This window comes from Filicampus tigris, chromosome 20 (genome assembly GCF_054856515.1).
Source record: "Filicampus tigris isolate MCC_2025a chromosome 20, RoL_Ftig_1.0, whole genome shotgun sequence".
Taxonomy (NCBI): Eukaryota; Metazoa; Chordata; class Actinopteri; order Syngnathiformes; family Syngnathidae; genus Filicampus; species Filicampus tigris.
In genome coordinates this window covers 14,022,272-14,037,006 of record NC_141236.1, presented here as the reverse complement: position 1 = coordinate 14,037,006, position 14,735 = coordinate 14,022,272, and the positions used below count along the sequence as shown (strand labels likewise).

Genomic DNA, 14,735 nt, shown 5'->3' with positions numbered 1-14,735 from the left:
TTGTTCATGCACCTTTCTCAGGTAACCGCAAATTGGTGGTGTGCGCCAGCTTCTATCCCAATCAGCTACCCGATGACCCCTTTGTATACACAAAAATGGTACGTATTATGCCGTTATCAACAGTGTGCTAATGTTCAAAAGTACGAAGGAGTACTAGCGCCAAACTAGGTAAAGGAAAAAAAAAATACTGTTACCAGAAAGATGTTGTGTAGAAGAATGTCCCAGTGTTACTAGAATGAAGTCGATGAGTAGGAAATTAAAGTTCTGTCCAGTATATTTGTCAAAAAAAAGTAAAAAAACGTCTCGTTGGATGATAAACCAAAAGGTCAAGGATTGTTTTCGGTACATGGGAATTCCAATAACTTATTTTCACAGTATTAGTTCATTGACAAAGTTTCAGCTTTTTTTTTTTTTCTTGCAAATTCAACTTTTAGTCTCAATTTTCCAACCTAATTTTGATATTTTCTCTGTTTTCTGCACCTTCCTCTGTGTTTTCCTTTCATACAGGCTGACTCCTCGGAAGCGCTCCGTCGCTACAACCTATGTCTGCGCCACAGCCACGTTGTCCTGTTGACCCAGACCCGAACGTGCCCCTTGGAGTTACCCTACCAGCCTCCGCCTGAGCCACAATGGAAACTGTTCCGCAAGAAAAGCAAGAAGCCGGTGATCAGCGCTGAACCGCAAAGTAAGCGGGACGGAAAAAGAACCACGAGGAGTTGGGGGCGGGGGGCGGATACAGAGGCGTATATCAAACCGTTTTGTGAAATTCTGTGATACGGTGTAGGTGAATGTCATGGATAAATAACGAGTAGAGAGCAAAGCAAAATCTAAATCGGGAGGAGCTGTGCATGGGAGGTTATACAGCGTTGGAAGATAGCCACAATAGTGAGACTAGTGGCTAGCTTGTCTGACATCATTGATGCAAGAAATGAGATCAAGTGTGGGTGTGCTGTGTCTTTTGTGTTTCCCCTTATCGCAGTTATTCCTTTGCCCAAACCCGAGGAGTTCGTCAGCATCGCCAGCCCCTTCATCGACCAGCGCGTCAAGAGCCCGCCTAGCCGCTCCACAGAGCGGTGTGTGTGCGCTCTGAAATATTTTCAAAGGATGAATCATATCTGCCATCGTATTCATTGAGCTGGTGGCGTAAGACACAAATGCGGCAGTCCGTCGCTGCAAACGTCTTGGCGTATGACGCGCTTGTGGCACGATGTATACACATACATGACCTATGTATCCTGCATGTCAGAGTGGACAAGTGGAGCGTTCCAAAGAAGCGGCTCTACACGCCCCCTCTGGACTCCATCCCCGAGGGGGCGGAGAACGAAGGACGCGAGGCCATCGATCCCGATGCCGCCGAAAGCGATGTTAACTGCGAAACCGTCGTCGAGGAGGTCGAGGTACTTCTAATTACTCTCTGCAAGGGCACGTGTGGCATAATGAAGCAAATCTCACATGAGCATATTCAACAGTTTATACCTTGGATGTTCAATACCACCTTTTTTCACACCAATGCCAATTTGAGTATCACTCTTGGGCTTACCGATACCGAGTACCAATACCTCTGGTGCTTTTGATATGAAAGAATTTCACTTAACACAATGACAACAATTGCGAACACGGATCTTTCTTTCGTGTCAAACTGCCGCAGTGGAACTTTCTCAATGTCATATTTTGTTTGCCTTAAAGCGTAGTCAACCCAAACATATTTTTTTTTCAAGAATATGGCTGACCTGTTTTCTGATGCTCAGCCGTGATTGGTCGTTACCTGAGCTCTCAGTAGTTGTGATTTTCAGTGGACAGAAGTGACAAAATGGCCGCCCCCTGAGATCGCTAAAAAGGAGTGGATTAACTCTTATTCCACAAACGCCATATTAATCAGAATGCCGTTTTTCAACTACGAAAAATTAAACACTATTGCGGCATTAATCCTAGTTTAGGTGCTCGCTAATGATGTCATACATGATGATTTTTTGGGGGGGTTCTTTTGAGGCCTCAACAAGGCAATTCTTGCCCTCTGACAGCCCATCATGTAGGCTTTCAGTGTCAGTGACAGCAAGGCAGCCATCACCCAGTCTCAAAGTCACTTCTGTTATCCTCCAGCCAGGCCACTAGTGACCAGGGGCACATCTGCACCACAGAGAGAGCCAGCAATAGACGGGAGACGAGGGCGGCGGGTACACAACAAACGGCGGCGGCGGTGGAGGCAGAGCGAAACCGACAAAGATAGCGGCGCAAATAAGGAGGGCAGCGCTGCGGCTAATGAAAAGGCGAGCGAATGAAAAACGGGGAGGAAGCAGCCGAGCAAGAAACCGAGATGCGCAAATAGAATCTCTGGCATGAGGCGGTCGCGGCGGGTCATACTGGTGAGAGGTGGCGTATCGTGCAGATGGAGAGGAAAAAAAAGAAAAGCAGTGCAATTAGAGGGGTGAGCCATCAGTGTGTATGTCTCCTGAGGGCGCAGTGTGTGTGTGTGTGGGGGCGGGGGTATTATTACACATCACTCTCAGCATACAGCGGAATAGTTGAGATGAATCGCCCTCTTGTGTAACTGGGACCAGTTATAGCGAGGTTACACCAGGGCAGCATGGGCACAAGCTGTCGTTTAGTGTGCGCGCCGCCATGCACACGGCGGATCAGGCGGCCGCTCTAGTCGATTGTGAGAAGGCGTTTTTGCCGCTTTGACCCCCTCCCTCTGTTTCTGTCAACTCTTGCCAAAAGAATCAACATCTGCGCTGAGCTCCCCCCTCACCCCGCCAGGATTAAAAAAGAAAAGATGGTGGCGTCACATGACGCTCCTAATATCCCCCAATGGTTCTTTTCCTCCCTGTTTAATGTGCTTTCAAGAATTAGGCCCCCTTATGCAAGCGCGCCGCCTTAACCTCGACTATTCTCGGAATGTGGTTAATCGCCGAAGGTCTTCTGCGCTGTTCCTTTTACTAGGCGGGCCTTCGAGGTCCGGTCCAAATGGGTAAAGATTTGATATTTTTTTCTTTACTTATTTCATTCAAGAATTGGAAAACGTCAGCGGAGAGGAAGAAAATATCATTGATAGAGGAAGTCACTCAGGGAGAAGAGACTTAACTCTGCTGACTTTGTCATATAAAGCTCCAGGAAGTCTGGGATTAAAGAAATAGTCTCCCTTCCAGTTTTCCGTCCAGGACTGTGATTTGCTCACGAAAAAAATAGCTTTCTAATCAGGAGGCAGCAGATTAAGAACAGAGGAGTCTTGCATGTGAGATATGTCACGAAAGACCAGCGCTCTGTGAGTGGACAGGACAAACTATGCGTAACATTTGTTTTGATTTCGACAGCGGTACCTCAAAGGTCTAATGCCGCAATTTTAAAGGCTTTCTATTAGGTTTGAGGAGACGGAGCTGATATTGACCAACATTTTTTCATTGGACCCAAGCTTCTGTTTCGCGCTGTTTGACGGAAAGAAAAACGGACTGAAGACATACTGTCGATTGCTATGCTAGCCTTATGCTTGACTTGTGTGTTATGTTTTATATTAATCTAGTGGCTGCTTTCATTTCATTCTTGCGTCACATGGAATTTTACATCAGAGCATCTGCCGGAAAAGAGGTAAAATGTGCCTCCTAATCACGAGGCTTCTTTTCTGTCTGAGTCCCTCTCTGCTTATTCAAATAAGGGGTGACTCACACGAACACACAAGCACACACACACGCGCACGCACACGTTGTGAGTCACCAGAGTCTTGCCCAGGAAGCTCGAGTTGTCGTCAAGAGCTGAATAAGATGTTGGACTTCCACTTGGATTGCTACTCGGTGCTTCTGAAGAGGAACAATTCAGATCGAGTGTTGTGGACGTTTTGCGGAAGCGCAACAGCTCCTGCACTTGAATGTGGCTTTTTGACACAACATCGCGTTGTCAATGCTTAACGGCATTCAGTCTATCCGCCTATGACGCACGCCCGGTTTGCTGACGCTTGACAAATGACGGGTAAAATTTTAAAGTTGACGGACTATGTAAGCATTGTCGGAAGCCCATGTATTTCATCCGTCTTTCGACTGTAGTCCGTCTTGTGTCTATTTTTTGCGGCGAGGTGAGTTGTTGTTGCTTGGGGGAAAGATTTGAGTGAGGGACCAGGCTGTGAACAGGCTTCCATGGCGCAAAGACTCACTCTTTCTGTTCAAATATTGGCCAGTGCGGGGGATTGAAGTTTACGGTCGGAATCGCAGCTCTGCTTAAAGGGTTCTTGTCAATGGTGATTTGATATGTTAGCATGAAGCTAGCGTGCTATTCTTAAGTCAACACTATTTAGTTGTTTAAAATATAAAACTAAATATACAATTCATTTTATGTTTACCTTGACAGTAAACAAACTGGCAGAGCTATTAAACAACTTGAAGCCTCTTTTTCGATAAATTGTTGACTTTTTTTTTTGCCGCACTGCTCAGTCTTGCAAAGTGACTTAAATTGAGTTTTCGCTAGTAAATCAGAGCAAAAAAAAAAAAAAATCCGACTGACCGCTCGTATCTCTAAAAACAGAAATTCTCAAGCCGGGCCCCTTGCACCGCATGGCACTAGTGCGCTCTCCAATTTCCCAGCTCGCTCAGACACAATATGATGGAATTTGCAAATGGCTAATTAGAAAAATGGAATGATTTGTCGGGCAAATGAACATGACACCGGAGCAGTTGCGTAATCCAAAGCCCCCGCCCACCCCGACAGAATTAACGTGCTAAACAACAACAACATAACTCCTCATCTGTTAGTGACAGTCAGAGTAAATTAGCAGCACTCTTCCCTGGTGGTGTTGTGGAGCAGCAGCAGGGGAGGAGCGGCCCCTTGTCACATTAAACCCTGTCTGCTGTCCTGTGGTGATCATTGGGGACGGCGCACCACCGCAGCTGTCACGGAGTCACCAGAGGAGTCTGAGGCGCGTCTCTGGGGTGTGCTTCTGGATGCTTCTACAACTCAACTGCTCACTCCTTTTCTCTTTCTCCCTCTGTGTCCCTTCAGGTTCCCGCAGAGGACAAGAAGAAGGACGATGACGCTGTCTCCATTGGTAAACGTTGTCGCTTTGCAATTAAAAGTGCCCGCATGGCTTTCAGAGAATGATTAACACAATGTAAACACAAGAATTCCTTTCCTGAAGTCAAATTCTATCATTCCTACCACGCTAGTTTTCTGTTTGCATATATTGATAGTGCTGACCTATTGGGAGCTGCACACAGCTCTCACCACACTGTCTCAATGTTGACTGCACAAACAAGTTTGCCGCCTTGCTGGCAAGTCTTAATAGAGCTGATTAGTGGAATTTTGCTAATCTGGAATGATGTGTTACTGGCCCGGCCGACAATCAGTCCATCCCTAATTTTGACTACTTAAAGCAGATCATTGTTCATTCGGGCAGAATCCTGCAGATGTCCTCGCTCATGAACTGTCCCCTCTCAAGGAGTCACAATGGACGCTGTACCAGGTCGATTAAATCAAACTGCCGTCATTTAATAATGCCAGTCTGTCTACGGAAATGCCAACAAGCCAGGAAAGTAGCGTAAAGTTTAACACCCAACATTCCATCGGACAAGTATGCAATTTGAATTTTTGGCTTCCGCGATTTTTGCCTGCGACTAGAATCGCCCACTTTTCACTGCGTCCATCTCCCTCTGCACGCCTCCTTTAGTTGGCCAAGACACTTGCAAGGAGAGAGTGCTGAAACGATGCCTTTAGACAGCCGGCCAGTTTTCTCTGCCCTGGTTCAGTTGCTTAGTAACACCTGCAGGTTGAAGGAACGGGCAACCATTCCTCAGCATCAGAGACTGTTTGTTGTATGTGCGTGCGTCTCATTGGATGGGGTGTGTGTCTGTGTGCATATGTCTCCATGACCCGGACTCCAGATGCCTTGAGTTGAAGTGGGAGTGGGTGAGTGGGAGTAGGGCTGCCATTACGTGGGAGTTGGGCCAATTCCGGTCACCGTGTTGAAGATTGATGATTGGACGATAAGTCGCTGCGAGTCTCTAAAGGGAAGGCCTTTTGTTGTCTGAGTTTTCACAGGATATGTGACATCCAAATCACATTCGGCTGATTTTCTCCTACAAGGATGCTGTCAGTTGTTCCAAATTGTTTCATTAAATTGTCTCAATAAGGGTGTGTCGTAGACATAAAAGAGAGTTGATCAGTTAGTGGAAGAAGCTCGGGCCGAAACATGGTTCGTAAGTAGTGCCAATAAAATAAATTAAAAAAAGGAAAAAAGAATTTAATCTTGTCTTTTCAGATCCACCGAGGAGTGTCATAAAAGAACCCATAGTCAAACCCATACTACCAGAGGCTTGGGTGGAACTGGAAGACTTTCCTAAATGTTTCTGGTAACACACACACATACACATTCAAAACATGATAATGGGACCTTTATCAACACAATTTCCCCCCCCCCTCCACTAGTCGCTTGTTGGTGTTCCATAACCCAGAAAGGTACCCACACCAAGTCCAGAAGTCTCTTCTTAAGGTACCCACCCTTTGGAGTTGTGGTTGTGGATGATGCATCCGTTTTCGCTTAGCGCTTGTCCAAACATTCATTCACACTCATATTCACAGCTATGGACAATTTAGTGTCTTCCATTCCGCAATGTTCTTAAAGTTAATCCACCCGTTTTTAGCCATCTCTGGGGGCGGCCAATTTGTCACTTCTGTCGGCAGAAAATGACATCGCAACTGCTCCGGGCTCAGGTAACTTCAGACAACCGGTGAGCTGTGATTGGTCGTCCCCTGAGCAACTGTGATGTCATTTTCAGTTGAGAGAAGTGACAAAATGGCCGCCCTCAGAGATGGCAAGAAACAGGTGCATTTTGCCGCTTAACTCATATTCAACAAACACAATATTAATCAGAATGCCTTGTTTCAACAAGTGGGCCTGCAGAGAACATGAAATAAAATGTCTTTGGGTTGACATCCGCTTTAAATGTGGGACACAGCGCAAGTATTTGCATTAAAAGGCTTCATGGCAAATTGACTGTCCAAACATTTCGATCCTTGGTGCCAGTACTTGTCCCCGAATGCCTCCTCTGAGCAAGGCCGTATGGTTTGGCGGCATAAGTAGACTCAAGGTGTTTGTCTGCGGAGGAGTGTTTGCATATCTGCCGGGATGGGGTCGACTCTGCTTGTCATTCCCAACACGTCGGCATCTCCCCCTCCCACCTCCCGTGTCGTCTCCTTTATCACCGTTGTTGCTGCCCCTCTCCTTGTATTTTGCTTTTGTCTCGTCTATCTCGCCTGACTTACTCCACTCTCCTACCCTTCCTCAAGCCTCTCTCCCATTAAGGCAAGCCTCTATCAGTTGATCTATCGTCCCCTCCCCGTGGCCTCCACTGCTTCTTTTCTCCTCCTTGTCTGCCTCCCCACTGATAAGTTGCCCCGTGTGTGCTTATGAGTCTACGTGTGTGTTTGTCTGTCTCAGTGTTCATATGCGCGAGGGACGTACTACTTGTGCGTGGACAGCCTGCATCCTTCCCAGATCCTCATCAGTTTCTCTGGCCTGCTTCGCTGGGGAGAACTAGACAGTAGTGAGTAGTCACGTGGGCATGTGACCCACATACAGATGTATTTTAAAGGTCACAACCTTCATTTGAATTGCAGTAGTGCCTTGATAAAAGTAACTTGAGTATTTTTAGACACATTTTTTGTGCTGTATAGTGGCAGTAAACTCAACCCAGTCATATATTCTTTATCCTATGTGAAGAACCATTAACATTAGTGCCGTACTGATGAGCTAAGAGGAGTTTAGACATCCCAATGAACAGTGTCATCTCTGGCAGCACATAAGAGCATCACGATTGACATTCAATTTTAGTTTTTTTTTTTTGGAGGGACGGCTGGAATGGATTAACGGCATTTTCATTCCTGTCAATGGGAAAAAATGATGAGTACAGAATGAATTAGTCATATCCCAAGGCACGGCTGTATCAATCAATATGTATAGCAAGTGAATGTTTTCCCCTGTGTCGGCTCCACCCTTTTCGTCCCTCTCAGCCAAAGACCTTTCGGCAACTCGCTGCCCCGCCCTTCTCCAGGCCGCGCCGTTCCACTGGAAGAGCAGACAGTGTCAGCCGCCCATCGTCACCATCGAGACCAATTGCTCCAAAGCCACCGTGCTTAACCTACCCGCAGGGTAAGGACATATTCTGTGTTCACGCTCTCCACCTGGGACCACCTTGTGAAGACTACACACACACACACACACACACACACACGGGAAAAAAAAATCAAATATTGAGGGCAGAACCGCTCTTTGCTGGAGTCTACACCAAAAAACATTCACACTCACATTCGCACCTATGGGCAAAATCATCTTCAATGAGCCTAACGTGCATGTACAGCGTGAACACAAAGCACAATTCTCCTCCTAACGTTGCTTTTCCACGGTCACGCTTGCACATAATAATCTGAAATTAGTTCAGCATTATGACACAAGGCTGCTAAATTTAGGTCTTTAATTCCAAATGGTGTGATCCGGTTTCTTGAATGTATGCCTTTTCTTTACAGATGACGACGGAGAGCTTTTCATAGGGGGGAAAAAAAATAAAGTGAGATATTTAAGCCGTTATTCGGTCTAACAGAGATGAATGCCTGCCTACTGTCAGTGATGTAAGCAGTAGCAAAAGACATGAGTCCTATTTAATGGTCACTGCTTTGGCCGTGAGCAGAAGGTCTAGTTTATGGAGCCAGGTGCTGCGTTCACATATATAAGGCTCGCTTTTATTAGGTCCATCTGCCCGGAGCACACACTGGGTGCTTATTTGTGTTCATTCAAAGCGGCTCATCTGTATCTGCTTCACAATGTTCCAATTCGTTGATTTGTCATTCAGACAAGCTGTCCTGCCTTGATCATTTAGAGGAAAAAAAAAAGAAGAAAAATCAAGGCTCACCTCCCCGCCTCGACCAATTTAGTTTTTTTCCCTCTTCTCAACCATAGATAGTCTTTCCATTCATCTGGCATCCTCTCACTTTTGGATGCCGTCTATCCTACAGAGCGCCTGCTGCTGCTCATCCGTCGCGTTAGTCTGCGTTCGCTGAATTATGTAAAGCTAATGGAGGCGTGGAAATGGAGTTCCACTTTTCCTCAGGTCTGACCAGACTGTGAACTCGGCTTGGTGCTTAGGAGAGCACATCAGGCTGCTGCTTCTTCGACTGCATAGGACGCGCGCCGTGTCACTACAAACATCTTTCAGATCACTGTGCGACCTCCGAAGTGGAACACGGGTCGTTCTGGGAAGGTCGTTAACTTCCAAATTTTAATTTCCACATGATTTTTTCTCCACCAGGGGATTCATTTGTTAGTGTCAGTGTTCGGAAAGACCAGAGGACGGACCGTGGAATCTGCCGCGGGGGTTTATGATAAAAAAAAATTTAAAAAAATGTTTTGGAACAAATCCCGATTGCATGTTTCCTCTCCCACCTTCAGGCGTCATGTTTTGTCCTTCCACACGTACGCAGAGCTGGGCTACCATGTGCACCTGTGCAGCAAAACACCTTTCTCCTTCGGGGAGGAGGATGCCATTATGTCGCTCTGTACCAAGGTGAATCACGCTAGATATCCCTACCACAATGTTGAACATTTGACTTTTTCTCTGGATATTTTCTGCTAGCAAATAGGATTAGGGGAAATGTGATGGAGTAAAAATGAACGTTTCCAGAAATATGTTTGTCAAAGTAAAGTGAAAATACGGGAACATTTACTCAAGAAATTCTTTGCATTCTGCTACATTACAAGACTGGTTATTAGGTGCTTGTTACGTGTGGAGATGGCAAGTATTCACACAAGTAGTGACTATCAAGAGAGCCATTTATGATATGAGAGTTATGTATTTGTGTGCTGTCTTACTTTTCTCTCTTCAGCCTCAGTGATTTGCCCTTGAACCTGTCACAAAATAGTACATGCTAAAAAAAAAAGGGCCCATAGTTAAATGAAATACACTCCGACTGAATGCCTTTTGACGTCACGTCAGCATTGAAAAGATGTTGAATACAAAACCGCAACCAATTTTTACTGTGAGGAAAATAACAGCTCAAGTTGTCGGGGAGAAGGTGACACGCTTTCATCAGAATATACCGAGAATCAACTTTGTGAATACAGAGGACTCCATCATGTGTTTTCTTTATGATCCTTTTTCGTTCAAGTAGGAAAGTCTTCGTTTCAGTGAGAAAGCAAAGGCTATCATGCGTGCCCTGTCCAAAGTGGTGGCTTCCTTTCACGACCGGCATGGCCCAAAGCCTCAAATAAGACGCAACCTGGAGGAAGCTTACAGTCCCAAACAAAGCCCGCTGGAAAACTGGCAGGTCCAAAAGGTTAGTACGCGTCTCCTTTTTTTTTTCCCCCCGTACTCGTCATACAAATCGTCTCCCCTTGTATGTGAACGTGTGTGCGCCGGGGCCCCTCAGGTCTTCAGCTTGGCCGTCTATCATATGCTGTGCGATGCCCTGGACAGGGAAATGACCCCGCAGGAGCGCTTTGCTGTACTGGCCCTCACTGCTGACCCGTCACTGCTGGCTAGGACACGCAGACCGTACTCGCCTGCATGTAACATGCCATTTTCTGTGGGGTTGTGCGTTCATTTTACAATATGATGTCATCGCCACACAAAACGTGAGCGTTGTATTGTTGTGTAAGAATGCATCGTGTTGGTATATGGTGACTATTCACTGTGAGCGGTATTTCCTCATTTAATGGTCCAGGGCTTTTATTGATTCAAGTAGGCATTTATTAGGGGGGGAGGCCTTGACTGGCATACATTTAGTTTATAAACAATGTTACCCAATGAAAAGCAGGTGTGTAATTGTTGTTTTTTTTCATGAAAAATGTCAAAATTTATTGGCATGCATTTAAAGGGGAAATCAACCTAAACACATTTTCATTTTTTTCAAGAATGTTTCCAGCAGGCCCACTAGTTGAATCAAGACATTCTGATTAATATTGCATTTGTGGAATATGATTTGAGCAGCAAAATCCACCCCTTTTTAGCCGTCTCAGGGGCGGCCATTTTGTCACTTCAGCTCACCTGTCGACTGAAAATGACATCACAACTGCTCAGGGCTCATGTAACGACCGGTCACGGCTCAGCTTCAGAAAACAGGTGAGCCGCGATTGGTCGCTGTTACCTGAGCAGTGATGTCATTTTCAGTCGACAGAAGTGACAAAATGGCCGCCCCCGGTGATGGCTAAAAACGGGCGGATTAACTCTTATTCCACAAACGCAATATTTATCAGAATGCCTTGTTTCAACTAGTGGTCTTGCATAGAACATATAAAAAAAAAACATGTTTGGGTTGACTTCCTTTTTAAAGATACTCACATTTTAATCGTTTTCACTTAGTATTTCAGATGAAGGAAAAAAAAGATTGCACCAAAATATGAATGTTTAAAACTGCTATATCACAGCACGTCAGGAGCCCAAAACTCCGGAGACGTGGATTGACAGGGAGCCAACAGCGGAGGAGGTCAAGGCAGCGACTGTCCTGCAGGCTGCCTTCAAGGGCCTCTTGGTGCGCATGGTCCGCAAATCCTCCAAAGCAGGTAAATTCACACGCCGTTACAACATCAAGGTCCTTTTTCCAATGATTCTCCTTTAAAAAAAAGCGGGGCAGTTGCGCCGTTGTGAGTCTCTCATTGGCAATGCTGAGCAGGCGGCAGCGCAGCAGCACATCTGCCTTCATGAGGAGAGTCCAGTGCGCTGTCCAAACACATAAAAGCATGCACCAGGCACCGTCTGCTTCCACTGGTCACAGTTGATCGAGCCCGGTGGCACGTATTGAGCCTGTGAGCCGAGGATGACACTGCCACTCTTTCTAATACAGTTTGACAGACCACGCGTCGCCACTGCGCATACACAACGGACACAGTGGAAGACATACGCACGCCACGCACGCCTGCGGTGGTTCTGCATAGGCTGAAGGCTAAGCTATAGTTTCCTTTGATATTTCGTAGAGTGTATCATTTTACAGTCAAGGTAACTGGGCTGATTTCAGAGGAAATATTGAAGGACTGCCTTCTAAAGGGACAATGCGTGGCAATGTGACTGGCTGGGTAATGTGCACATTTGAGTTGGGACGCTGTGAACCACAGTCGAGGCTTGTGTGCATAAATCAGGACCGCGCTATTACGATTCAGCTGGATTTTGCTGCAGGTTTTTATTTTTACACCTTGCATATCAAACGATACTACAGACATAATCGAGCTGCTGCTGTTGGCATGCATGATCCAATGCACGCAGGCTAGAAAATCGTCATAAAAAATAGACAGGGGAGCCAACGTGACTCCTTTATGACTTCCAGGTTGTAATTTCAAAATGTGAAGTGAATCAATTTTTGGTTCAGGTTTAAACAGGCAGCATTGTTTTTAATTCACATTTTTTAAAATAGCTCGCTAACGTTTTAGTAAGTGCCGTTCAGTCGCATTTAACACAAGTGCAATATATTCGCTTTTAATCATTTACAAGTGTTTGTCGTCAAATATTTGTTGAGGAACAATTCTTCTTCAACAATTCATGTGCAATACATTTTTCATTTGATCCTTTTTTCCCTGTGCAGTGTCTGCATTCAGTGTGAATGTGACAGTGGCTAACTAAAATGTAAAATATCCTTTTATAGTTTTTTGATGAGTCATGGTGATGCTACGTCATTTTAAGTATTTTTTTGGAGGTCCTTTAATGAGTAACAATTTTAGCTAAAACTGACTAAAGTTTTACATGCCTTTTACATGCTCTGAGGGCCACATTAAGGAACGGAGCAGGCCACATTTGGCCCGCAGGCCGTACGTTTGCTCACTCCTGCTTTCGATGCTCACTGAGCTCAATTTTTGTTTGACGTCCGTGCTGTACTTCCTTGCAAATTGTTGTACAGCACATTCATTAGTCAAACATGCGGCTGCAACGCTCCCGCTTAAATTGAAAATGTTTTAATTAAGAGAAGCAATCAGCCTTTTCTGCAGAAGAACAACTCTTCTGGTTGACATCCCGGCTGCTCCCCCCACGCCCCCCCACGCCCTCTCATATATATATTTTTTTCTCCACACTTGCTCTTCCCGTCTCTCTCTCTCCTCCCCCAGGTGATAAATATAGTAGGTCTTCATCTCTCAGTGGCCTGCCTTGGCCCCAATGTATCACTTTCAGAGAAGAGGCCATTTGCAAAAGGCAGACGGCCTGCTCGTTAGGGAGGCAAAACAATGTGTCACCTGTGCACGTGCGGCACACAATTGCAACTCAGTAGCAATCAGCTGCCATTTCCCCCTCACTCTGCGAGGAGAAATAGGCTTTCCGCCGGAAAGTAGGTCAGCCCCAATAAATGTTTCATGTATTGGCAGTGTGCATTGTCTTTCATCTTTAATCGTCCTTTGCCCGTGTTGACGCGCTGCTCATGTCGTGCAGGCACCAAGGAGAGCATCCGTGCGTCCGCTGTGCTTTCAGACATGTGGTCAAAGGTGGAATGCGACGTCGACAAACACGCGGCCTCCCTGCTTCGGTAAATGATGGTGATGCTTCTTTTTTTTTTTTTTTCACATCTTAGTCCCAGACTTTGTTTTCCAACCGGCAGCGAGCCCATTAGACCGCCGCAGCCCTGCCCTGTACGATATGCGCTGTCGATTTGATATCCTTTCATCCGTCGGAGCTCCTCTGCTCTGCCACATGCCCGGAATTGGCTCCCTCTCCTGGTTGCGGCGGCCAGGCGGGGAGCATTTTCCACATTGTGTTCCATCTTTTTTCCCAGCGGTACCATCTGCTGTTTATCCTTACGTCGTTCCAACGAGCTCGCGGCGTCTGCCGTATGACCCGGCGCCTGGGGAAGTATGTTTGTGCCTGAGCGTTAAGGGCCTGCTTCATTCTGGCGCGGTGGATGTGGACGTTGTGTGCGTCGACTTTTATGATTAGAGTGGAATCTCCAAGCTGGGACATAATCCGTTCTGTTGATTTGTTCATATTGCACGACTCCCTCCCCCCTCCCATAGGGACTAGAAATGGTATTAATGCTTTTCTGAGTCAAGCTGTCTCCCATCAGCTAGACAGGCAATAATAATTCATACGTTGTCAGTGGCGCTTTTTGCCATCTCGCTGACTTTGGGCGACAGCGGGGACGCGCCATGGACTTGTCGTCACTTTAAACAAGCACTTCCATTCACTTTCGCGCCTCGTCAATCGACTGAAAATGACTAGTCCGTGAATAATATTGTTCGAGTCGGGTCGCATCTACAAAACCTTCACTCTTCTGGAACGTTTCGCTATGAACATCGCATCATCATAGACAACAAGCCATTTTAGAGTTGGTCAATAATTCACGGTGACGATCTGTCATTAGTATTGAACTTTCGCTTTTAATGTCGAAGGTCTGATTCAGAAGTTAGTTGCGTCGTATGTGTGCCTCAAGTGTCGAAAGGATTGAACCACTGTAAAAGCAAAAACAAATACAACAAAGCCACTGGCAGAGCTGGGATTTTTTTCCTTGGAGTGGCCATGGCGGGGGCAAGAATATCTCAGGCGGTCAGCAAAATAAAATTTTTACCAACCACAAAAAAATCTCCCGGAAATGTTGATAAAGATTCACGAATGTGAAAAACAATTCTCGAAAAAAATCGGAAAATACGCAAAAGTCAATTATCTGGCCTGACACCTGGGGGCTACAAGCATATTTCAGGGCGTCCCCCCCTTAGCTCGTCCAGTGAACAAAGCATATTCTGATGTTCTTTCCGCTTGCTGCTAAGGTGCACTGCATTTTCCGGTTTTAACTCT

General features: G+C 46.0%; 1 protein-coding gene across 2 annotated transcripts in view; it reads left to right on the top strand.

Moving 5' to 3' along the window:
* The window catches only part of adgb (androglobin), a 32,838-nt gene that overhangs the window by 7,581 nt on the left and 10,522 nt on the right, over positions 1-14,735 (top strand). For both annotated transcript variants that reach the window (XM_086018543.1, XM_086018542.1), the window contains exons 9-22: positions 22-98; positions 508-685; positions 980-1,073; positions 1,247-1,397; positions 4,984-5,029; positions 6,239-6,329; positions 6,406-6,469; positions 7,418-7,523; positions 7,990-8,128; positions 9,422-9,536; positions 10,141-10,305; positions 10,399-10,537; positions 11,396-11,530; positions 13,380-13,473. In XM_086018543.1, coding sequence (XP_085874669.1) covers positions 22-98; positions 508-685; positions 980-1,073; positions 1,247-1,397; positions 4,984-5,029; positions 6,239-6,329; positions 6,406-6,469; positions 7,418-7,523; positions 7,990-8,128; positions 9,422-9,536; positions 10,141-10,305; positions 10,399-10,537; positions 11,396-11,530; positions 13,380-13,473 — 1,594 coding nt within the window. The remainder of the gene's footprint in view (positions 1-21; positions 99-507; positions 686-979; positions 1,074-1,246; positions 1,398-4,983; positions 5,030-6,238; positions 6,330-6,405; positions 6,470-7,417; positions 7,524-7,989; positions 8,129-9,421; positions 9,537-10,140; positions 10,306-10,398; positions 10,538-11,395; positions 11,531-13,379; positions 13,474-14,735) is intronic.